Source organism: Bicyclus anynana, chromosome 15 (assembly GCF_947172395.1).
Source record: "Bicyclus anynana chromosome 15, ilBicAnyn1.1, whole genome shotgun sequence".
NCBI lineage: Eukaryota > Metazoa > Arthropoda > Insecta > Lepidoptera > Nymphalidae > Bicyclus > Bicyclus anynana.
Genome location: NC_069097.1, coordinates 16049102 through 16075518, shown reverse-complemented (window position 1 = coordinate 16075518; position 26417 = coordinate 16049102). Strand labels below are relative to the sequence as shown.

Here is a 26417-nt window from a genome sequence, read left to right as displayed (position 1 = left end):
GCGTTGAACTCTTTTGAACGCGGCGCCCAATCATGCGCGACGCCAACATCGACGTTTGATGCTCACAACATATCAGAACAAACTTATGATAAGCTACTCTGAGTGTTGAATTAACGGTGAGTTTATGATTGTATTATAAACTTTTAAGAATACTTAACACAAAGATTTGTCACTATTAAGTTGTAAGTATCATAATACGCTAATCCATACTTAATTAAAATTTAAATCGTAGTAGCGGACTTTCCACTCGATTGTATTAATCGCCCGTACGTGCAGCTGCAACCCACTGCCGGACATTAACCGTTTATAAGGACTTCCAAACAACACGATCTTGAGTCGCAAGTGTCCAGCGGTTAGGTTACACAATCAAAGATAAAATAATCATATTTCGTAGACTTCAGACTTATTTGACGTGAACTGTCTCTGAGTTCAGGGAACGCGCGCTCTACCACATCATACATCAGCTCACCTCATTGGTATTCAGTGACGCTCGTCACCGCGCTTATGATGCTACAGCACAGGAAAATCGTGACTCGCTCGTAAGCAGCCAAACTCACTTGGTTTATTACCTACCTACTACCTAAATAATATCAACGCGCTTACCATGGGTTTTTTTTAGTAGTTAATTGTCTTTTTTTTTATTCTTTACAAGTTAGCCCTTGACTACAATCTCACTGGTAAGTGATGATGCAGTCTAAGATGGAAGCGGGGTAACTTGTTAGGAGGAGGATGAAAATCCACACCCCTTCCGGTTTCTACACGGCATCGTAACGAAACGCTAAATCGCTTGGCGGTACGTTTTTGCCGGTAGGGTGGTAATTAGCCACGACCGAAGCCTCCCACCAGCTAAAATTCAGTCGATGGAAGAATCATTCTGTCGAACACTAAATAGCTTTAACCTTGCAAAATTCAACAAAGAACTTGTGTCCTATAATCGCGTATCCTAAAAAGTCGACAGGATCCGCGAAAAAACTTCGAGCTATCATATTTCGTAAATACGAGTAAGTAATAAATAACTAAATATTTCAAGAAGCATGTTCGTCATTAATCTGAGGTTATGGTAACGGTCCACTTACAAACGAATACCTACTCATAGGTATACAAAAGACGTCGCAAAGTGTAAGGTTTCAAAATGAGTAAGCAAGAGTGTATAAAAGGAACTTTTCCGGTCAGTGGAAATCAAAATTTTCCTTCCTCATACTCCAATAACAAAGCCGCCGACACAAATAACAAAATTAAAGAAATTATAATTATTATATACCCCAAATGATTTGGTCACCAAACTATATCATACACATAATATCATAAAACAGTAAATAAGTAGGTGTATGTACTTCATTCACTACACAACGAAAGTATGCTCTCTTTTAAAAACTTTCTAAGAATATTATGTCAACTGACAACTCGACATCGCCAGTCGGATCTACCCTACTTTTTACACACTTTTTATCACGAACGCTAATTGAATGAACTTTTAAAAACCTTGTATATTTTTTGTCCAGTTAGTTGTCACTCACTAAAAATGAAAGTTTCATTGTTACACCAACAGTTAACCTAACGGCCTTAAAAGAATTAAACTGCCACGACGATGTAAATCGTAACTTTTTACTTCTTTTTCTCTTGAAATATATTTTTTGTAGGAATAACGTTATTCTGTACATTGCTTCCGTACCTAATTAAAATTTAGAATGAGTTTTATTATACCTACATGCTTACTTCACTATTTTGAATTAAATAGATACCATCCACATAGCAATTTATTAGTTGCCTTGTGTCATGTGTGCAAGAAATCAAACTGGCAAAGTTGCAACTTTTAAACGATCCCATTTATTTTTTTTTAAGTTTGGCCCTATGGGACAGGCAAAGAACTTCGACCATACATTCAATATAGACCAAAGAGCGTGCTTCTCGTGGTCTGACCTGATAAATGCCTCGTGTCTATCTGAGCGGCGGCAGCCGTGACCAGCAGCAGGAGCCAGAACGCCCCCCAGGCGCCCCGCATCTTCAGCAACACCACATCAACACCATAAAACACTGAAACAACACTCTCTTCTAAACAGTAAGCACTATCCACGCACGCCGACCGATTTTCAGTTTAGTTAGAAAGTTCGCCCGTTTGGAAAGTTGGTGACGTGTATTCGCTCCGCCCGGCGTCAAAGAAACGTCTCGATCGAGCGCGCGGGAGCGACTGCCGAATGGTGGGAAGGTTGCGTCGCCCTCGCCGGCCGGCTCCGGTGGGGTGGCGAGCGTATGACCTATCAATGCCTCACTAACTTCATTTAATAATTTCAAATATTTTTACATAAATTATAATTTAACAAGTTAACAAAGTCTTCTGTCACGTCTGTATGTCTGTTCCCGATAATCTTCAAAATTATTAAACGGATTTAATATTTCAATTTTCAATTTCATCAATAAATACATTATTTATAACAATATTAGTCAAGGGTGTGTGTGCCGATGGATATTGGGGTGTCAAAATGCTGGAATGGCGACCCCGCATCTGAAAGCGCATTGTTGGTTTACCGAGGCATCAAGCGGGTTGCAGGGAACCACTGCATGCTGACGGCTTAAAACCATAATGTGTGTAAGTTTATATGATGATGATGATGATGATGATGATGATGATGATGATGATGATGATGATGATGATGATGATGATGATGATGATGATGATGATAATGATGATGATGATGATGATGATGATGATGATGATGATGATGATGATGATTATGATGATGATGATTATGATGATGATGATGTGTATATTTCGGTTCAAATATAAATGACGATATTTCTTGGAAGTGTCGAAAACAATCTAGCTGTTGGCTTCACAGCTTTCAGTTATTGCATATTGAGAATTATAACATCTCATTATGATACCTACCTAGAAGGTAAAAATTAATTTATTTAAAAACCCCGCTACTTCCTAGATTTCTGTTAATATCTTACAAAATAATTATTGTAAGGCCATTTTAGTACATTTATATAATGAGGTCTCTTATTATTTTTCAATAATAAGATACCAGGGGCAATATTGGGCCATCTCTTTTATTAATTTTTAATATTTTGAGATGCACACTGTTTCGTTATAAAACATCATTTTAGATTACACTACAAGAAATCTTGTAGTGCTTCCTGCGAACAACAAAGCGAGAACCTTTTAATGAGTACTGCCAAATTTTCCCCTGAAAGTCGGGAGATTTCCGCAACTGGCAACCGCGATTCGCACAGGTGGTCGTCAACTCGGCACTCGGCAGGTAGCGCGGCGAGGCGGCGAGTAAACACGCGCCCCAGTCCCCGCGCCCCGCACCCCGCCCGCGCCACTCGCAAGTCGCGACATCGGCACCGGACACCGCACAGTCGCCATTTTTCCAAACAGCTTTTTTTTACAATCGCGTCTGGCCTAATTTTTCCATGGAGTAGCCTATATTTTCAAAACTGCATTTTTCTACTATTACTTACTATTTAGTACTAGTACTACAGGTTTGTTTGAATAAGTATGTTAATCATGAGTTAAGTCATCTTCATCATTATCAACCCATATTGGGCTCACTGCTGAGCTCGAGTATTCTCTCAGAATGAGAGGGGTTAGGCCAATAGTCCACCACGCTGGCCCAATGCAGATTGGCAGACTTCACACACGCAGAGAATTAAGAAAATTATCTGGTATGGAGGTTTCCTCGCGATGTTTTTCCTTCACCGTTTGAGACACGTGACATTTAATTTCTTAAAATGCATACAAAAGGTGGAGGTGCATGCCGGATCCCTGATTCGAACCCACACCCTCCGGAATCGGAGGCAGAGGTCATATCCACTGGGCTATCACGGCTATCTCCCTATATACGTTATATATTTTTTCAATGAAATCTTCTAAAATAATCGTGTTTTTTCCAAGAATTAAATTAAATATTAATAAGAATAAATTACAAGGATAATGATTATCTTGGATGTTAAACTGATGTAGTTGGTCACAGTGTAAGTATCTTACAGTTGTATGATTTTTTTTTAGATTTGAAGGTCGGGAATAATACACAATTTATTGGCTCCCCAGCGGGAACATTAGTTTAATCCACATTTTTCAGTGAATCTGATAATCCCAATAAATCATGTACTGTTGTATTTTTTTCATTGCTTAACAAGTAAGTAAGCCCTTGACTACAATCTCAGCTAACTATAATACAAAGATGGCAGCGGAAGTAGATTGAAATCCAAACCCCTTTCGGTTTCTAAATCGCTTGGCGGTTCGTCTTTACCGGTAGGGTGGTAACAAACTACGGCCGAAGCCTCCCACCAGCCAGACCTGTACCGATTAAGAAAACCTCAATGGGCCCAGCTGGGGATCGAACCCAGGACCTCCGTTACAGATGTCGTCAGTATTACATACCTAGTTTGAAGACTAATATTTATTGATATTTGACTCACTGTTCATAAAACTGCCTGTCTTTGTTTGTGTACACTCTACAATCATGTACTTTCATTAGGAACAGCTAAGTAATAAATAAATATTTATAGTTATAGTCACAAATGTGAGTGCAAACTCAGGTGTACTCTCTGTTATTGGTCTCGTAATCCAATGGGACGGTTTATCGTAACAACCGGAAAGAGATCAGGCATGCGAATGCCTTTAGGACCCGAGGGTTCATGCACTTCGAAGCATCTGCACCATCAATTTACCTAATAATTCCAGAGTGCTATTAAGATTTTTTTTCACAAGGAATATCCCTATATCTTTTATGTTTTGGATGGCCAGATATACGAGTAGAAATCGAATTCTAGGACCACATCTATGTCCAAACTAGCGACTCACAGCCCAATGAGACAGTTAAGGCTAAATAGTTACATAAATATAAAATATCCTAGAAATACTCATAATAATTAAAATATAGTAGCGATAAATGTGCTTTATTTATCCTCCTCTACCCTACTGTATACTTTCTAACCTGTGCTATTTCTATTGCCTGACACTACCATGCACGAAATGGTTAGGGAAAACATACGGCACAAACGCGGATAAGTTTGTATATAATTATAGGTCTTATTTACAAGTACTAAAGACTAAATTGCTGTAATACATGCTTATGATTGTCGGTAACTTTAGCAGTAAGTACTAAGTATGAAAATAAGTACCTACCCATAGGTAGTTATTGAATATTTTCCTCATAAGAAATTGTATAATATTTCCTGATCATCCGGGTGCTTTATTAACCTCGGCGCAAACAAAGGGCATAAGTTTAACGCACCTGTCTAGAGTCTGTCAGATTTATAAGCGATTTGATTGTGAGCGTTTTTTTTTAAAACAAGGGCTGTCTCGCTTTTATTTAATGGATAACCTTAAACTCTGAACTGGTAAGTACCACAAAAATCGAGTACCTGGCAACGTACCGTAACGTAATTTAGTACGTACGAGTCAGTGGCGTAGCATACCTTGGAAAGGCCCTATATCAAAATTAGTTTGGGGCCCAATAGACGAGCGGCAAATCGAGAAAATCTCTTTAGCAGTTTAAGAGAGATTGTGGATTAAATGTTACTAATTTTTGTTTTATAATTTGTACGGCGTATAATTGATACGGCGGTAGCTAAGCCCTTGGTTCGAGAGATGTGGTTATCCATAAATAACCGTATCCTTATCCGCGGATATCGGAGGGAGAAGAAAAGCCAAACTTATTTAGAGTTTACTCATGAATCGCTTTATTTACTTGAATGAAAACCGTATGAAAATAGGTATGTATGCGACAGTTCATGTGGCACACAGTTTCAGTTTAGTAGTAAATAGGTACCTATTTCTTATAAATAAATTTGAAAAACTGACTAGTGATAAATCTATAAACTGTAAGCTGTATTTTCATTTAGTTAACTATTCTATTTTATTTATCTAAAACAATTATTATAGTCCACTTCAATACCAACATTTCTTAATTGTTCAATTGACCGGAAAAAGATAATTCGGTGATTACGATAAGAAAGGTTTTAAGAAGCCCGAGTGTACCTAATCCCACCCTCGCATTGCGGTCGAAGCCCACAAACTTGCGGTAAAGTGGCGAGGTGGGTCATGTAACAAGACCCCATTTACCTCATCAAAGAAGCCTTTCTTTAATCAAAAAACCTGCTGGCTGTTATCTAAGAATAAATTACAATAAAATTCGAATTCATAAATTCATAATGTGGTAGATTATTCCAAATTTCTCTTCTAAAAAGTTTTTTTTAAATTTCACAATTATTTATCTTTTATCTTCAACCAATAAAATAACTATTTAGTGAACCAACAAAAAAAACTTAATATTTAGTACCCACCTCATGATTTTAACATTTTCTCTACTGATTATCTATTCACGACAGATCTCAACCTTCCTACGGCTACAGGAAATAACCTAAGGAACAAACTGAAGCTAACTTGTGTGACTATTAGTGATTATGTCTTGCAAAATAAATCGAATGAGATATTTATGTGGACGAGGAAATGAAGACGCAACATTTTCCTCCACATTAAAACGTAAATAAACCAGCCTGCATCGTGAACAGGATTTCCGCATCTAGCGGTGTCATCACCATTTCCCTTTGTTTACTTTATTAACCAACTTCCAAAAAGGAGGAGGTTCTACGTTCAGCTGTATGTATGTTATTTTATTTATTTTATTTTATTTAGTTTGCAGCCTATTTATTATTCGGATCACTTTTTACGGTGATTTTGTAGGTCTATAGTATAAAATCCGACCGATCTATAGTATAAAATTATCATTGGTCAGTCCGTATTCAGACAGATCAGACCACAAGGCCAATCCAGTTGCAGCCAGGAGTGCGTCAGGGAGATGTGATCTCTCCGAAGCTATTTACCGACGTCTTTAAGATTCTGGACTGGAACATCAATGGCGAGTACATCACTTAGCTGCGGTTCGCGGACGATGTAGTCAACATGGCAGAGACTGGATGATCTTAATACCATGCTCAATGACATCAGCAGAGTTTCTAAACAGGTGGGCCTGAAAATGAATACGTATAAAACGAAAATAATGTGTAATGCTCATGTATCGCTCCACCCAGTTACAGTTGAGAACGTTACAACAATGAAAAATCGATTCTATAGCAACAGTTTTTATGAAAGCGTTAGATCATTGATTCTTGATCTTTGACAGAGGGGTAACGGTTTACGAGGCAGGTCCTTTCCTTTTAATGGTCTAAGGTCGATATCATATGAAGGCTCAGAGTTACACAGCGGGCGAAGGAACGAGTCATGCTAGGAGTATCTTTGCGTGATCGAATCAGAAACGATGAGATCCGCAGAAGAACCAAAGTCACCGACATAGCTCTACTTGTGGCGAAGCTGAAGTAGCAATGGGCGGGGCACATAGTTCGAAGAGCCGATGGACGTTGGGGTCTCAAGGTGGTAGAATGGCGACCGCCCACTACAAAGTGCAGTGTTGGTCGACACCCGCCAGGTGAACTGACGATGACGACATCAAGCGAGTCGTAGGGATTCGACGGATGCAGGAGGCTCAGGATCGTGATGTTTGGAAGTCCCTACAAAAGGCTTATGTCCTGCAGTGGACGTCCATCGGCTGATATGATGATGATGATGATGATGATGATGATGATGATGATGGAGAATCGAAAACCCTTCTGTCCACGTATAATACCAACATTGAAACACAGACAAGTATTACGTTGAGCTATGGCTTTGCTTGTGTACTTGTCAAATGTTAGGCTCAAAAAAACTAGAACTCAACCGCTAGGTCAGTTTAAAAAAAATGGTATCAAATGTCAGTGTCAATGTCAATTTGTTTTGATTTTGACGTGTGTCTTCTATCTAATCTATGAATTATGATTGTTGTTTTTTGTCTGTGGTACGTGGTATCAAAAGTTTTCGAAAGCATTATTTTTATTTTCTTATTGTTGATTAATGATTTGAGTTAATTTAAAATAGTGAGTGATAGGCTATTATTGTTTTGTAGGAATGTGCGACACCCATGTTCTTCCTCAATGTACTGAATGGTGCTGAACGTCGAGAGACGTGAGAGGCAAGATGACTGATCAGCCGGATCTATTATTTTTCGATACATTCTCACACGATACTAGCGAGGTAAATATGAATTGTTATACCTCTATTTCGACCATATTATCAAACCGGTACTATACGTAGAATACAATGCAGTGCATACAACATTTTACCTGGGTAATGTTGACTGCTTCTGAGAACCTGTAAAGATTTTGTATGAAAAGCAACAGAACCCAATAATTGACAAAAAGTGGTTAGTAGTGTTATTCATACTGTTCTCATGAGCGCAAGAGACTTTCATACAAATCTAGAGTACAGAACTCAAGTTAACTTACAATCAAAAAAACATAATGTTATTTTTAAAAAATTTCAATGTTAGAGATTAAATAATCATCAGATAATTTCTATTATGATAATTATTCATTCCTATATTTTTTTTCAAGTTAAAATATATTAATTCGGCCAATAACAAATAAATATTAATAATAATTATTATTATTTATATGATTTGTTTTGCTTCTCAATTCTCTTATGTGCAGGTAGCATCCAAGATTAGTAGATGACAAAATATTGTTTTAGTTGTAAAACTATAAAAGAGCAAAATATGTCCTTTTTTTTCTTATTTTGTTCTTGTGCTGACTAATTTGTTTGATTATATTATCATCTGATAGATAGATAGATAGATATTAGCTGACTTGGTTTAAATTAAAGTGTACCACTTTAATTTAAACCAAGTCTTTGCCGGTAAGGTCGTAACTAACCACGACCACAGCCTCCCACCAGCCAGATCTGGACCAATTAAGAAAACCTCAATTGGCCCGGCCGGGGATTGAACCCATCTCCGTCTTGTAAAGCCACCGCTCATACCACTGCACCACGGAGGCCGTCAAATATTTGTCATGAAGAGAAATTGACAAATGTCAACCTAAATATAAAACTATAAATAATAAGTAATGGTTTATGTTGTTATAGATATAAAACTTATGCTGTTAGGCCAAGCAGGTTACAGACAGATTTAGTTGATATGCTACTTGCACCCACTTCTACAGCATAAACTATATTATATGTAAGGAATTGGGTGAAGTGGTCCCTAGTTAGTTAGTTTTGACGGCCTCCGTGGCGAAGTGGTATCTGCCGTGGATTTACAAGACAGAGATCCTGAGTTTAATCCCTGGCTGGGCTGATTGAGGTTTTCTTAATTGGTCCAGGTCTGGCTGGTGGGAGTCTTCGACCATGGCCAGTTACCACCCTACCACAACGGCATACCGCCAGCAATTTAACATTCCAGTATGATGTTGTGTAGAAATGAAAGGAGTGTGGATATCATTCTACTCTTAACAAGTTAGCCCGCTTCCATCTTAGATTGCATCATCACTTACCATCAGGTGAGATTGTAGTCAAGGGCTAACTTGTAGAAAATAAAAGTACTAATTACTCGTCTGGCCCTTATCACTAGCCTCTTTAAATATATAACTAATAATGCAGTCTAATATGGTACTTGGCTTAATTTATTTTTCTAAAACATTTTTGTGTGACATGATGGATATTGGCATTCTATATTATTTGGTGTCAATGTGTGATGCCAATTGGGCGTTAATTAGCCATAACCTAAGACTACCACAAAGCAAACTTAACATACAAATTCAAGGAACCAGATACAGGGTTCAATTCTTTACCACCTATGCTACGTTGGCTTGATCATCCAATCCATTCATGTAAATTTTTTGGTTTCCAGGAGCTAAACTTAGATTTGGTTCAATTTCCCAAATCAGTATATGTGCGGGAGATACGCATCATCCCGCTCGGCGCTCGTGTGGAGGGGGACTTCCCTGGAGGAGTAAGGCTCGGGGCAACAAACCCTACAAAGTTTCACATAGACTTCTTTGTGAATGACTTGAGCAAGCCGGGAGCATCAACTTTCGAAGCACTAGGCAGTATTGACTATTGCCAGAATGGGCAGATTCACATGGAGTGCTTGTCTGGCGTGGACCAGCCTAGGATACCCACTGATGGGCTTGTTCTTAGGGGTGAGAATGCTAGCTTCATTGAACTGTGTGAAACTGTTATGTTGTCCATTCCCACACATACTTTTGAGTCACGGTTTGGCAGTATTAAAACCTATAATTCAATTTACAAATTGTATTCCAAAGATTTTGTTTGATGTTGGCATTTATGCATGTTATATTATAGAACTGGACGAGTGTGAGTCAGACTGGACCACTGAGGTTTCAGTACATAGGATCAGGATAAATAGTCCAGTAATCAAATTGAATAGTTATTGCTGAGCCTTTCTCAAATTTCAGACCACATGTTTTTTAACATTTAATCACAAATGTGTAGTTTGAAATTTTTTCTAGTACATTCAAGTAACATTGTTATAGACCACAAAACTTGCCGAATTTCGTACTCATAGTTGTGGTCAACCAGATGTATGAGTTTGACAATAATGTATTTTTGCTGAGTAAACAACTGTATATTTTTTACTTAAATTTAGAAGTTTATTTTTTTCACAACTTCATGGGAGTATACTTACACACCTATATGAGTATACGATTTTTAACTTGAAACCTCCACTGAACTCTTATCACAAAAACGGAACTCTTTTATGATTACTTTTTTGTCTGTCTGAAATAAAGATATCTCAGGAATGCCTGAAATAAAGGGATCAAAAAAGTGATCTTATAAGAGTTCAGTTTTTTCCTTTTGAGTATAAAATTATTTCTTATATGTACAAAATACTGTCTTAGGTTGTTTTCTTTCAATGCTGGATGATGGTTTTTTAATGTTTGAAAATATTCTACTGTAGCTTAACTGTAAAATAAATTAAAATAAAGTAATTTTGATTAGTTTTTAATTCAAAACTCTAGTATTGTAATAATAATAATAATAATAATAATAATAATAATAATTTATTTGCTGAAACTGTGGGTTACAATGGTTCTTACACTATAGATAAAAAATTCCAACACAATTTACTGATATATCAGCGTGCAAATATTTACAGAATTTTACAATAATTTATTATACCTACAATTATAAAACGTCAATATTTATACATTACAAAATTTCATGTCATTCATGTACTCGTCAACACTATAATAATTCTTATTATTTAAAATGGAGAAGATTATTCGCTTAAACTTTATTAGGGGCATAGTTTTATATGATTCTGGAAGCTTATTGTACAAAGAAACAGCCATACAGAAGCAATTATTTGAGAGAAGAACCAGCCGTCTCGGTGGCACACAGATTTTATTTGGTTGCCTGCCCCGCCAGTTTGGGCACATTAGTTTTTTGGTAGGGAACAGAGTTGGATTCTTTTTTACGAACAGCAACGTTTCAAATATATAAAGGCATGGCAGCGGTAAGATTTTATTGTTTTTGAACAGAGGTTTACAGCTATCTAAAGGATTGGCTTGAAACACTGACCTTATACAAGCCTTTTGTTTAATGAAGGCTTTTTTCGCATCTATTGAGTTACCCCATAAAATTAATCCATAGCGCAATATAGATGAAACGTGTCCATGGTACGCTAACAAAGCCGTTTTTTTTCCACTAATTTGTGCAACCCTTTTCAAGGCGTAAATAAACCTATCTATTCTGTTACATACTATCTCGATATGTGCCTTCCAATTACAATGTTTATCCACTGTTATCCCTAGAAAATTTGCCGTATTTCTTTCTTCTATGTTTTGCGAATTGTGTACAATACTTAAATCTACTGGGTGTGAGTTAAGTGTCTGGTATTGTATATAATGTGTTTTACTCATATTAATACTAAGGTTATTTTGTTTTAACCATTCTAGGACTGATGCAATTGCTTTATTAATTTTTTCCTCGAGATTATGTTTGTCTTTCGATTTAACTATAATCGTTGTATCATCGGCGTATAATATACATTTATGTGAGATAACATTAGGAAGGTCGTTTATATATAATAAAAATAATAAAGGACCTAGCACGCTTCCTTGAGGTACTCCGTACGGGTTTTGGGTTTTAAACTTTGAGCGGTATGAGTGTGTGTGTAGTCCTGTAGTTTTAGAAATTTCAACACATTGTTTTCGTTCAAAAAGGTAACTTTGAATCCAGCCTAATGCCTCGCCTCTTATACCATATTTTTCCAATTTACTGATTAGTATTTTATGGCTGATTAGGTCAAATGCCTTTGTCATATCTAGGAATATTGAAACTACACTATGATTAGAGTCCAAACTTTCTAATATTAATTTTGTTAGATTAAAACAGGCAAGAGTTGTGCTACTTTGTTTCCTAAAGCCAAATTGTTCTCTCTTAAGTATATTAAAAGATGTTATGAAGCTGTATATTTTATCGAACATAATTTTTTCAAAAACTTTTGACAGGATGGGGATGAGAGTAATTGGGCGGTAGTTACTCATTTCCTTTTTGTCGTTTTTCTTATGTAATGGCTTTACTATAGATTTTTTCAAATTGCAAGGAAATACACCTTCTATAAATGACAGGTTTATGATATGACTAAGAGGTGTTGCGATGAATTTTGCACAAGATTTTATGATCTTAGTGTTAAGTCCATCATATCCTGAGGAATTAGTATCCTTTAGTTGAGTAATATATTTACTTACATCATTCGGATTTACTGGTGAAAGAAACAAAGATGAGCAACAATGTGATAACGTATTAGTTGAAGGTATTGAGTTACTATTTGCGTTAGCGTTGCTTATGTTTATGAAATAATTGTTAAACTCTTCAGCAATCTGTATCGGATAAGACAACGTATTATTTTTGCTGTTTTTAATTTCTTTTATTTCATTACATACTTTATTTGAGTTAAGATTTGAGTTTATGATATCCCAGGCTGCTTTGCATTTATTTTTAGATTTTAATATGTAATTAGTGTTAGAAATCCTTTGTGATTTATGTATGCAAATTTTTAATAAACGTGAATATTTCGTGTAATATACTTTATTTAACCGTTTGTTTGCCGCAGATAACCTGTATTCTAAGTATAATTTTCTTTTTATTATACATGATTTTTTTAACCCCTTTGAAATCCATTTATTTTTAATATTTTTATCCATTGTTTTGACTGTGATAATAGGAAAACACAGGTCGTAAAATAAAATTAATTCACTATGAAACATTTCGAATGACTCATTTGTGCTGGTCTGCGTTAATACATTATTAAAAGACAGCGCGGATAAGCATTGCAAAAATTTGCTTTTATTACTTAGCGAAAAATCTCTCCTTTTTATAAAACATTTAGTTTCCTTCTTAGTTTTCACCGTGTCTGAGTTTGTCGTAAAAGTAATCGATTGCGCAGTTTCGTGATCAGATAGTGCAATGTAGTGCAAATCTGACTTAGCACCTTTAAAATTACTCACAATTAGGTCAATACACGACAATTTCCTAGTAGGTCTATTTATGTGGTTTACAAGTCCATAATTCGCAATAAGGGAAAACAATTGTTCAGACGCTTTATTTTTAACAAGAATATTAATATTCCAGTCCCCACATAAGACTATGTTCTTTTTAGTTTTAATGACATTTAGTTTGCATAGTTTGTATTTTTTTTTCAAATGATAATAATTAAGGATAATTTATAATTTTACTAGAAACTAGAATCTTGCTATTACTTTCAGGATGGTATACTACAATTACATTGGCAGTATATGGTAATTTAACCCAAGTGTTACCAGACGCTCCAATAGCTGCAAACCCACCACCGAACATCCAGAGACCTATAACCAGAGAAGTTAGCGCTCTTCCGCCCAACATACCACAGTCATCGGACTGGAACCCAGAGCCTTCCAACCCCATCCCAGCATACACTGGTAATGTCACAGTTAGCAACCCAGAAGCATATGGAAGTAACTACCCAGAAAATTATGACAACCAACCTATGTACAGAAATGAATACTATGATAATGATCCTCCAAAAGATCCCAGAACATATCACCATGTGGAAGAGAATGAATGGGAAAAAGGAAGAGATATTAGTTGCGAAAGAGAAGGAGACAGGCTTAGGCACAGCCCTAGACCGATAGAAGCAGACCGAGATAGAGAACGACGCGAAGGGAGAAGTCGTAGACGTTCTATGGATAGAGGTCGAAGTCGTGAATCATCTAGACTTCGCGATAGAAGTAGGGAATTGGATAGACTACATTCGAGATCAAGAAGTCGTGATAGAGGAGAATTTGTCGTTAAAGGAGAATATAGACCGTTGAGCCGTTCGCGTTCTAGAAGCATTGACCGCGAATGGGATAGAGGATCATATAAAAAAGATGACTATCGTCGCACTAGAGATGCCTCCTACGACAGATCTCGCGGTGGATCGTACGAGCCACGTTCTCCGTACGACAAAAGGCCACCGTCTTACGAACGAAAGCTTCCTTACGACAAATGTGCTCCGTATGAGAAGAGATTATCACCTTTCGATAAACGAGGTTCATCTTACGAACGTCGTGCGCCGTCGTACGACAAACAGACGTCGTTCGACAGAAAGAGACACTCTCCATATAATCGCATGAGAGATTCTAGTTACGGTAGTCGATCGCCCAGCCGTGATGATCCAAGAAAACGACCTAGAACTCCTCCTGGAGAAAGACGACCTATGTCGCCCAGGGAAGGTGAATCGAGTCCTATAAATTCGGTTCGGTCAGAAGAGGGCCCTGAATTCGATAGAAGTGGTAAGCAAATACCGCGCATAGATTTTTACCATCAAAGCTACAGGCATAAGAGCTCAATAAGAAGTCCTTCTCAGGAAGTCGACACTGCTTATGTCGATCCTCAGCATCCTACTCTGGTGACTGTGCCAATTGTCGACACGACACCACCCAAAATTATCGAGTCACCAAACCGTATGGATGACGATAGATCGATGGATGCTGAACCATTTGAGCCAATATTATCTGATGAAGATATCTGTGACGATCTCGACGGAAATTCGTACATGGAAGCCGAATATGATATACATGAATATTGTGGAGCAGATGAAATTATCAAATATTATAATCCTTTTAAAGCTGAGTGGAAGAAGTATCAGCATGTTAACAAAATAACTAGCCTTGCTGATGGTAAAAATGAGGATATCAAAGATGTAATGAGCGCCAGTTTCGATGAGCTATGCAATGCTTGTATAGATTTATCAAAAATATATGAAATGACTGTTGCAGCCAAACGAAGAGAACAGAAGTTTTTCTCAAATACATTTTTAGAGATCGACAATTCTTCCAGAGAAGATTGGGTACTACAATGTGAACAACTATTTGTTTCTCTGACGAGTCTATGCAAAAACACCGATATAATATTGAGAATATTTAGAACATACAGCAGAATGGAATCTCCTGACGAGTTTACTGATATCTATAATTTGCTTGTAACTTTTTGCAGGATTGGTTTGAATTACGAATTTGCGTTAGCCCAACTACAACCAACATATAAAATAAGGCACATGAAATGTGGTATTCGTCTCGCCGAAGCGTTAATGTCACATCGATATTGCGGCCACGTTATGAAACTATTGCTGAATAATGGAATAAACATGACAATGCAACTTATCGAGATGTATTCCAAGGAATACATGGCATTGAGTATACGCTTGATAATCTTAAAAGCTCTGAACGCTTGTTTGTCATCGAAGGAGGCGATCGATCATTTCATGCAAGATGCAATATATCCGAAATTTGATAAAAAAGACACGGATAGTTCTAGAAGGCCCGTGAACGGTTACCAGGCTCTTATAGCCATGATGCAGGCGAATCCCTTAGGAAGAGTTAAGTTTTCACTGAGCGCTCTTCTTAAAAAGTTAAACATCTATGAAGTGTTGGGGAAGTTACACGATTTAGTGTTGAAATTTAATAATAACGCGGCAGAAAACAATCGCCCGGAGGATAGCGAATTATCTGAAAGCGAAATATACTTTATCGTCGAATCTTTCGAGGAAATTCTTTATATGTATCGGTCTCAATGCTTTCATATTTCTCAACCGAAAAAATTCCTGCCTGCGTCGGCGCAGTTTGAAATTAACAAAGAATGCTCCAATGAAATACTATTGCAATTTTTTGAAATCCATAAAATTCTGGAAGTGTGTCTGTACTTGTTGACTTGTCCGACGACTTGCAACAACTTAGTCGTCACCAGTCCGATCCATGATCTTATATTTGAATTAATCAACTCTGAAAACGGATTAAAGTTTCTATACAAAAATATGGAGAAGTGCGAGTTGATATTTAAGGTTTTAGAATATCCCTACGGACAACAAAATTCTGAGGAAGTTCCATATCCACACGACAGCAGCATCAGTAACTACAGCGATTCACAAATTACGGGTCTCGAACTAGCGTATCGATTGAAAGCTATGTACTACTTGAAATCTATAAGCGATCTACAGGCGGGAAAAGTGGACGAAAATGAACTGATTGACAGATTGCAGGCTTTATACACTCTCAGTTTTGGCAGTATTGGAAAAACTGCAGTACCAAACGTTATCGTTCTGGGGGATAACCCAGAATGTCTCATGAAGGTTTTCGAAAACGATTTAAAAATAAAAGGAAAGAATGATTCACCTTCTAAGCAGAAATCCCCAGCTAAAGGATACGCCATAGAGCTAATCGTCTCCGCCGTCAGATACGCAGCTAATGTTCCATTTTTAAAGAAATACGGCCAAAGATTGATAAACGTTTCAAAAGATCACGACAGATTCGAGCCGAGCGTGTCGAGTGTTCTGCAAGAAATGATACCATATTTGAAACCTATCGAAAAGCCTAACGTCCTATCGGGCGAAGATTTGGTGGAATGTATCGAGATACTCAAAGCTAGTCTAGAACATTCTGCGGACTTGCCCGGCGAGCTGATGACGTGCCTGAGGATACTGCGTCATTTCTGCATTTCTGATTACGAGAAAAACGTTGCAATCGTCTGCGAGTCACCGATCGAAGATTACGTGGAATTAAAATACAAGTACAACGTTCTGCAACTGTTCTCTTTGGACGGCGTGGCCCACATATCTGGAATACTAGATCTGTTGGCCATACATTTCGATCAACCGAGTATGCACACATCTTTCTTCGCGTCAATCAGAGGACTGCAGCTGGCTCAAATGTTGCTACCTTGCTTAAATTTACTAGATGACATGGTAGCGAGAGTCGTCCGCTGTAGAGGGCCTCGTTTCCGTGATTTGACCGCAGCTCCGATAATATTGAAGACGTACGGAATCGCAAAAGCATTTCCGGTAGGTTCGATCGGATACAGGACGGCCGCGAAGACTGCCGAAGCTGCAGTGAGAGCGCTTTTGTCCTACGCTCAACCTATAGCGGACGACGCCAAAGACGGGGATTCGATCCGTCGAGGTCCGTGGACGTCTCTGTGTTCGGAAGTGATTTCCTACACAATGACCGCTCCGTACACGTTCGTCCCCGGGTTGTTGGTATTTTCCGAACTGCTGCCCCTGCCTCTGCCGATGCAAACGAAAGCGGCTCCCTCCGACCGAGAGCTGGCCGACGCGGCGAACGAGCGGCGCATGTGGTCCGCGCATCTGCACGCCTTGTCCAACGATTTGACGGACATGATTCAGATCATATGCATGTCGACGTACCGGCCCGTGGTTCACATGCTGCGCCGAGTCTGCGTCCAGATAGCCGACCTGGCTCCCAACACGGCCGCCACGGTCGCCAAGGCGGCCGTCGGAGCGGTGATGCGCGAACAGAAAGAGGGCGAACCGGCTAGCGCGAGTTTGGCCAGGGTGTTGGGATTTTTAGCGTGTCTAGTCTCGCACGCTCCCGTCAAGTGTGCAGTTTTACAATCCGTGAGTGCGGGGGGACCTAAATCGAACGAAGTTCAAACGACTCTGTGCAACATCTTGTCTCTGGCCAACGCGTCGAGCGATCACGTCACCGCTCAGGAGTACGCCTCCCACGCTTTGGCGGCGTTCTGCGACGCTGAAATCACGTTGACGCCGTTGAGTTCCGCTACGGACGTCATCTTGGGGAACTCTTTGCCCAGCAAAGAAGCTTTGGCCGCCTTCTTGGACGCTTCCGCGGCTTGCCTCGAGTCGTCGACTAAAACTTGCGCAGTGGCCGTGTCCGTTCTGAGGGCGTATTTCGTATTGACGGAACACGAGTATGGTTTTCAACAGTTTCGAAAGTATGTGACGCGGAAACGGGAAAGTTTGGGAAAATATTTCAAATGGGCCGTGGAAGGTTCCGGAGAGGAGAGAGCGGAGTGTTTGACCGTGTACATCGATCTGATAAAGATTTTAAAAGTCGACGTGGGCGAAGGAACGTTGGGCAGGAAGAGCGTCCTGTCTCTGAACGAAATGGCGGACATGGTCGGGTACAGCATTTCTGACGAAGATCATCCCGTTATGTCTTTGGAAAAATTTTTGAAGGTATAATTTTCTTTTATGTAATCAACGTGATGGCCTTGCCCTACACAACGTACATACTTACATAACTTCAGAGATCAGCATTTTTAAATCTAGACAGCCCTGTAGTTTTGTTTAACATTTTTTCAGGAAAGAAATTCTGACGAGGAAGTCCTGGTCAACGCGAATTTCCTCATGAGCCACCTGCAGAAGCTGAAGAGTTCGGAGGAGGCGGCCCCCGCCGAGGCGCCGGAGCCCGCGCCGCCGCCGCCCGAGCCGCTGGTGGCGCAGTTCGGCGCGCGCCAGATCTACTGCATCGGGGAGGCGAGCGACGAGCGCCTCACCACCGGCTACTGGCTCAACGTGCCCGCCGCCAGCGGGGACGACGACGGCAACGACCACGAGCTGGTGACTGAACACTACGTCATTATCGATCTACCACAAAGAGTTGTTTTTAAAACCCTGGACTGTCGTTTTGTAGTCAAAAAATTGGTAAATCACTGCTATACAGCGGTTCAAGATCGTGGTGCGCGAACCCATTCTATGAGGCAAATACTGAACATCCATGGTCATGATGTTGAATTTTCCAAATTCGATGACCATCAACAAATTGCATATAAGTTTTTACTTTCTTGATGTTGTATATAGATTACAAAAACTTTGCTTGTTGCGCAGGGGTCGTGCGACATCATGGAGCTAGCCAGCGCGCACCTGTCGGGCGGCGCCGAGTGCCTGGCGGCGGCCGTCCGGCGCCTGGCGGGCTGCCTGGACGCGCGCCCCGAGGCCATGCCCTGCGACGACAAGCGCCCTGCCGGTGAGCACCTTTCCTAGATCCATAGCCCCCTTTCATAAATGCCACAAATAACTTGTAGGGAGCCAAGAAGGCGGCTCGGGAACATGCACGTCCCGGGTTTGACCTCCTACGATTCGGCCCGTATGACCGTGTCGGGGGAGCCATGGCAAAAGGCCACAAAAGAGATGGATGGAGTGTATGAAAGAGGACATGACTGTACCAGGAGTAGATGATAAGATGACAAATGATAAAAGCGAATGGAAGAGACTGACATATTTTGCCGTCACCACTAAAGTGGGATAAGGAAATGGCGTTCCCTTGTAGAAATCGCTTATAGGGAAAGTGATACATAGAGAGTCTCCTGCAAATGATGTTCCAATTGTTAGTTAATACTCCATAGTTGCAAGGGCGTCAGAGCTGATAACTTCAGCCCACAAATCCCATCGGCTAAGAAGAATGTTAACAATGCAAGGAAAAGGAAGCAAGAGGGAACAGAGACCAAAGAAGAGATTACTGAAATGCCTGAAAAAGTTATGTTATGTGTAAACCCAGGTATACCCCCATATAAAAGTATATGAAGATGATTATAATATGATGTATAAATTAGGATGTGGTTAGATAATTGGCTTAATAAAAGTACGTTTCTTGAATAAAAATGAATTTTTTCATTGCTCTTCTAAGGTAAAATGTTCACCGGTGTACCAAAGCGGCGGAATATAATTTGAAGCTGTATCATTTTTTCTGTTACCAACAAGCTTAAAAAACAAGGAATCGATTCAAAACATATCGTAAATCAAACACAAATTTTGTGGACAAATTAAAAATGTCGTAAAACGAGGTAACAAACTTTTTTTGATAAAGTAATGATTTCATTATTAAAGTAGAATTATCAAAATTTTTTGGATATAAGTAAGCTGCCGGGTGGTTAGGGTAAGCCTGGGTAACCCCCTCTTCAGTCATATGTGTTTCACAAGGGCGTACACTAGTTGTTTCAGAGTATAAGCGGCAATGTTGTTTAACAATTACAAATTTATTATTATTGAGCACACTTTTATTGTAGAGAGTTCCTTTGAGAAGTTTTGCATGGCGACAGTTTACACTTTTTTTTTAGTATTTTGTATGATTTCTGTCTGTGTCGCAGTGGCGGCGCTGACCCGCGTGCGCGCGGAGTGCGGCGACGCGTTCCGCTCGCGCCCGCCCAACACGTCGCGCCCGCCCTCGCTGCACGTGGACGACTTCACCGCCCTGCACCAGCCCTACTCGCTGCCCGTCAGCCGGTGAGTCACTCACGAGCAGATTCTTAGAGCTATTATGATTTGAAGAGGAGTGAATGAAGAAGAGATAATGAAACGTCAGCAAAAAATGCAAAATGATTCCTTCATGACCCGGCAACTACTGACGGAGAAGTTATTTTAGTTGCAACATCACAAAATGGTTTTAATATTTCTGTATAGGCTGTTTAAACTTTTAGAGACTACACAGTAGGCGTTAACACGTTCAGTGCCACCGACTCGCCCGGAGAGTCCACGTAAATTTTATTCCAGCGCCGTAGACTCGCCTCGCGAGTTCAATGTTTTTGCAATTTTTTTTCAAAATGCATGTGTATTTTCTGCTTAAAATAATACTGAAGACTAAATATACACTAATCTAATGAATAACGTGGTGGGCCGGGTGTGCAGACCCAGTTTATAATCGAAAGAAAATAAACTATTCTGCAATGCCTTGAACTCGCTAGGCGAGTTCACTAACATAGATTCTCAAACTTTTATAAATGAAATATATAAAAGGTAGATACTTTTATTTTCATTTTACCAAAAGTCACATTCACTCGTAAAACAACGGCGGATTGTGTTCGACACCTTGTAGGGGCTCGAATTTGGTGTTCACCAAATGGGTACTTCTAAGTTTTTGAGTCTGTCCTTGCGTTTTTGTTAAACGAACGGTGCAGAAAACACAAACTCAACTCTCGGTCTATTACTTTAAGAGTTACAACTGAAAGAGGATCCCTTCGCATTGTTAAAAATTGCCGGCAAAACAAAAGGAACCGGTATTTTTTAACATGAACGCTCATAGTAAGCAATAAAAGCCCTGATAACATTGTTTTTGCCAAGCTCTCATTGGTCAATCTCGAGTGAAGTGTTGTAACAAACCCGACTTTCTTTATATATAGATTAGTGTTAAGCACGACCCTTTCCTTATCGCACGCGTATATTTGTTTTCTATCATTGTGACTTGGCTTTCGATTACTGGACCTGTTGGAGTACCTACTGTTTTAACCCCTGGCAAACGTTTTCTGGACTTTGAGATTCTTGTGTTCTATGTTATTGTGTTTTGTGGTGGCCTGAAAATAAGGGTCAAAAGTTGAGAGCCACTGCATAAATTACGAAACAAACTTACCTTTTCGTTTATTTATAGTGTTTCTTGCCATTTTCTTTTTGTTAAATTACACCATATACTAGTTAATTGCTTTAAACACGTAACGTACACTGTCACGGCCACAAAAATAACAGAACATAGTTTTTACCCTAACGCAATGCCACTGAACTCGCGTGGCGAGTCGAATGATTCGTATCGCAGCGCCGGCGACTCACCTAGCGAGTCCAACGTAAAATGTAGGCGGCTCCCGAGAAAACATCGTGAAAATCGTAGCGGTAATGAAAGTGTTAAGTAAACCCAAAGTCAATGTATGTATTTTTAGACTCAGAAGTGGATTACAAAAATGAAAACCAATGTCGAACAAAGGTTATGATTCACAATATTTGTCAGGACAACTTAATTAACAAATCGAACTATGACCAACACAAGCCCCTAGAATGGCAGAGAATATCTTGAGCAGACCCAAAGGCTTGTGTTCCGGATACGTTTAAGGGATCCCTTGCGACATGCCAACAGCAACACTCACCATTTACTGCTCAAGCTATTCTCCCCGCTTATCCCAAGTAACCCATAATGAATTACATAACAAGAAACGTAGACGGTTCGAACGCCACAAGAATACTGAAGCCGGACGGCGAGCGCCTTACATCGCCAGTCGTTACCGCCTGATCGCTACCCCTCTCTAACTCCCTACTCTTTGCGGATACAATATATATCGTTGGCACGAGCCAACACGAGCTCAAGCGAAGTCATAACCGTCTCAGACTACTATTTTTATACACGGCTACTTACGTTTTGGGGCAGCTAGGGGGTTGAAGAATGCAAAAGCGAATGATTTTATACTTATTTAATAAGAAATTTTGCAATATAATAATTATTACAAAAATATATTATAACTAACTATAACTAAACATTGAATCGCGATCGGAGATCGATCTGAATTCATAAATTATAACTAAGATCTGCAATCGATCTATTACATTATATAAGTAAAACCTACACCTAACCTATACCTAAATGACTACGATCGACCAAGTAATGAAGATCGCTAACTCCTAACTTTAGAGCAAACCGCGGTTGACGTCAGGCAATGTAGGCCGATGCTGATCTTGCGCCTCGTGCAGATGGTACCATGTGCGAGGTTTATAGGCCAACTCTTACATGGCAGCTTCTGGGTTATAGCTGGACGTAACAGGCTCTATTTCTATATTTTTGTTTGTGACATGGACTACATGGAATGTGCTATAAGTTGTGAATGTGTGTGTCTGTGTGTGCAGAGGCGTGCGGCGCGGCGCGGGCGCGGAGCGGGGCCGCTTCGGCGCACCGCACGCGCACTACCGACACCTGTGAGTATTGCAGCAGCGCTTCATGTGTGTACACCCTTAATGGTCTCCAGAGTCTTTGGCTTAACTGACACCATTGGTGCTTTTTTGTCCCCGAGTGTGCTTTAGACCACTCGACTGAAGTAAAACTTGTTTAGCTTTCCCTTTCACCGTTTGTTCGCCGCCCGATTGCACTTTTCGTACCATTCACCAGCTTGCTCTTCAAGTCAAGCGTGTGTAAAGGAGTTTTCAAAAAAATTGTCAACCAATAGCGATGGAGTTGAAATATCGTTCTCTTTCGTTCTAACGCAACTTTGTACATGTTGTATTGGGAAGTTCTATATAAAATATATCTATCACGTGATCGTATCAGAAATGAGGAGATACGCAGAAGAACCAAAGTCACCGATATAGCACAACGAGTCGCAAGGCTGAAGTGGCAATGGGTGGGGCACATAGTTCGAAAAACAAATGGACGTTGGGGTCCTAAAGTGCTGGAATGGCGACCCTGTACTAGAAAACGCAGTAATAAATAATCTTTAAACCGGCTAAACCAATTTAGCGGGACTTTCACTAGAAGGTAGAGGAGGTTATGGAGCCACACATAGGCTACGTTTATTCCGAAAAAATCTTAGTGTTAGTGCCTTCGATTCCAGAGGGTGTGGGTTCGAATCCGGTCCGGAGCATGCATCTCCAACTTATCAATTAGTAATAGTAGTTAGTAAGGAATTAAATATCACGTGTCTCAAACGGTGAAGGAAAAACATCGTGATACCAGAGAATTTTCACGATTCTCTGCGTGTGTGAAGCCAATCCGCATTGGGCCAGCGTGGTGGACTATTGGCCTAACCTCTCTCATTCTGAGAAGAGACTCGAGCTCAATAGTGAGGCGAATATGGGTTGATAATGATGATATTAAACGTGTCTGATTGTGATTGCAGCCGTGGTCGCGGCGCGTGGGAGGGCGCACAGCACTTCGGACACTTTGCGCCCGCGCACTACGTCAGTGGTGAGTACTCCTGCTGCTGCCCGTTCATATTACGACATCCGGCAGAACAAATATATATCCTGATCTGTTATTTCATTGGTTTTGGTATAACAAATACATGGTGGAGAATATTTACATTGACATATTGTACATAGGTTGCCTAGTTAAATTGCAGCCTCATAATCTCCTTCCCTCATTGTTTAATTAATTGTATACTTTAGTAGAGAATACCCAAAAGAATTGAAAAAGTAAAGCACACACACACTGTTGCACAGCAACTGTAGGGTTGCCAGATGTAAACAGTTGAGTAATGTCTTTTATCAGTTATTTAGTATGTCAAAAAAAAACTTATTTTATGCTTAATTTAACTATATATTAGGTTCATGGTTTCCTAGATTTTGTAAGAATAATGTGTTTTGTCGCATATTAACCAAGGCAACCTATTTTCTGTATCAATCTAAATATATAAAAGCGAAAGGTCCCTCATCGCGAAATCTCAAAAACCATTAGATGAAGAAAGATGAAATTTGGCAAGGAGGTAGTTTATAGTCAGTAGTCGTCTGCAAAGAACAAATTATGCGACAGGGCTTGATAAAGGAATCCTGTGAGCTACGTCTATATGTAGTAGTAACCCAAGCTTACCCAAGAGAGGCTGTTATTTCGAACTCGGTTAGTACCAACCACAGATTAATCAATAATATACAGATGGAGCGTACGGAACACGACGGTGTCGTACCCGTCACGAATTCAAAAACAAATACATTCTCGAGTCAGTACGACACGAACCGTCGCATCAATAATCAATGATTTTCAATATTATTCAAGAAAATTATTAATATCTTATGTTTTTAAATATTTTAAAAACTGTTCACAAAAAATAAAATGGAGTATTTTTTTTTATTTTTTTTATTGATTATCATATTAATTTACGTAATTGTTGTTAATGTCAAATTTTGAAATACAAATTATGGAAAAAGTTTGTATATGCGGTTGTCAAGGAGACGCGTGACGTTTCGGTCTTTACAAGTATTCACATTACTTGTAAAGACTCACTCTGGTTACTCTGTGGTACAAACCTTTAATTCCAATAAACATTTCCTCAGTGTCAAGAGTCATTGTTACAATGCCAATGGTTTTGCCTGTAACAGAACGACATTTAACTGAACCTCTCGTTTCTTAGTTACGCCCCATAATTGTAATATAATAATATTAATGAATGTTTGGTGTTCCAGCGGGCATGGGGTGGGGCGGCGGGCGCATGCAGCGCGGCCCGCGACACCGCTCCTTCATGCGGTAGGCTGGCGGGCTCACGACGCAACGACTAACGCACAAGCGGTTCATTGACACTCATAGACGGAGAGCCGGCGACAGCCAGACCATCGTCATATTATAAAAGCTGAATGTCAACTCAAATATGAGTACCGTAACCAACCATGTAGTTTGGACCGTGGTGGCTTTAGGAGTTAGCAGGTTTTAAGGGTCCAGACTTCAAACGTCTAAGTATGAAGAGTTGTCATGAAGCTAAGTGATTGGCGACTGGGAATATAATGTCTCATATATGTGAGACGTTGACATAGACGGCAGGGGCACCCCCAGGGGATCGTTCACCCGATGAGTGTCGAATTCTTCAACTCAACGGATGAACGATCCCCTGGGGGCGTCCCAACGTCTGTGAATTCCACTAAAAAGAGCATTACAATATGTATTCTTGATTTTTTTATGAATGCCCAAAGATCCGGGGCTTGTAAGGAAGAAAGAGTATGATTATAATAGAAATAACCTGAAATGCTTGTTAAAATTCAGTAAATAAAATATATTTAATAAAATACCGTTTATTTTACTTTCCCCTTTGGTTCCATAGACCACCTGTACATATATACACTAATACTAACGGACATCCACAACTTCGTTGGCGTAATTTTTTTTTTAGTTTTTTACAAATCCCTCAGGAATCATGGATTTTCCAGGATAAAAAGTAGCCTACGTGTTAATCCAGAGTAAAATCTATTTCCATTCCAAATTTCAGCTAAATCGTTTCAGTAGTAGCGGCGTTTTAGAGTGACAAACATCCAAATATCCATACAAACTTTCGCGTTTATAATATTAGTATAGGAAGAACGGTTGAAAATTGGTGACTTAAGACCAGGAGACAGACATAGGATACTTAGGCTGGCTTCTCTACCTCTACTTAGGGTAGAGGTAGAGGAAGAACAACACTTATGTCAAAGCGAAGGTTGCCGGTTGATGTGTGGGTCTTCTCCGGCCCGTGTGAACGGGGTGGGGCCCGGGGGTACGGGTCTCGAGGCAATGCCTCCTTGCCCGGGTACGTCGCGGGGACCTTGCTTTCCCGGTATTCTCTTCCAAGCCCTGCCGGGGTTCAGGCTTTTCAGCCTAAGCTTGCCGGGTGCGCTGGTCTTTAATGTTAGCTACTAGTATATGCTCATTAGATAGCGCAGATCCATGATTAGAAAGCTGTTCTATACTAATAGTAAGGAGCCCATGATACTAAATGGGTATTTACTTGAGCGTCACGGAGACCTGTTAGATGTGGTAGACTAGTTGATAGGAAGTCAGAGAGGTCACAATCGAACTGTGCTAGTGTGACT

The 26417-nt window shown here is 39.8% G+C and overlaps 2 protein-coding genes across 2 annotated transcripts in view; one reads left to right on the top strand and one right to left on the bottom strand.

Annotated features, from left to right (window-relative positions):
• LOC112047476 (low-density lipoprotein receptor-related protein 2) overlaps nt 1–2195 on the bottom strand; it is a 199695-nt gene extending 197500 nt beyond the window's left edge. Inside the window, exon 1 of the mRNA XM_052885787.1 lies at nt 1921–2195. Coding sequence (XP_052741747.1) covers nt 1921–2002 — 82 coding nt within the window. The 5' untranslated portion in view covers nt 2003–2195. The remainder of the gene's footprint in view (nt 1–1920) is intronic.
• Nucleotides 2196–7825: 5630 nt separating this feature from the next.
• Nucleotides 7826–25637, top strand: LOC112052804 (protein virilizer). Its single transcript, XM_024092028.2, has 9 exons — nt 7826–8077; nt 9729–10020; nt 13612–18356; nt 18483–18740; nt 19008–19146; nt 20267–20402; nt 22779–22847; nt 23765–23832; nt 25044–25637. The coding sequence occupies exons 1-9, from the start codon at nt 8021–8023 to the stop codon at nt 25106–25108; spliced, it is 5829 nt and encodes a 1942-aa protein (XP_023947796.2). The 5' UTR covers nt 7826–8020; the 3' UTR covers nt 25109–25637.
• The last annotated feature ends 780 nt before the right edge of the window (nt 25638–26417 follow it).

Bases quoted from the DNA above. Each gene is read 5' to 3' on its own strand.
- LOC112052804 (XM_024092028.2), top strand. From the start codon at position 8,021: ATGACTGATCAGCCGGATCTATTATTTTTCGATACATTCTCACACGAT. The intron at 18,357-18,482 runs GTATAATTTTCT...ACATTTTTTCAG, and splicing joins CTTTGGAAAAATTTTTGAAG to GAAAGAAATTCTGACGAGGA. The intron at 23,833-25,043 runs GTGAGTACTCCT...TTGGTGTTCCAG, and splicing joins GCCCGCGCACTACGTCAGTG to CGGGCATGGGGTGGGGCGGC.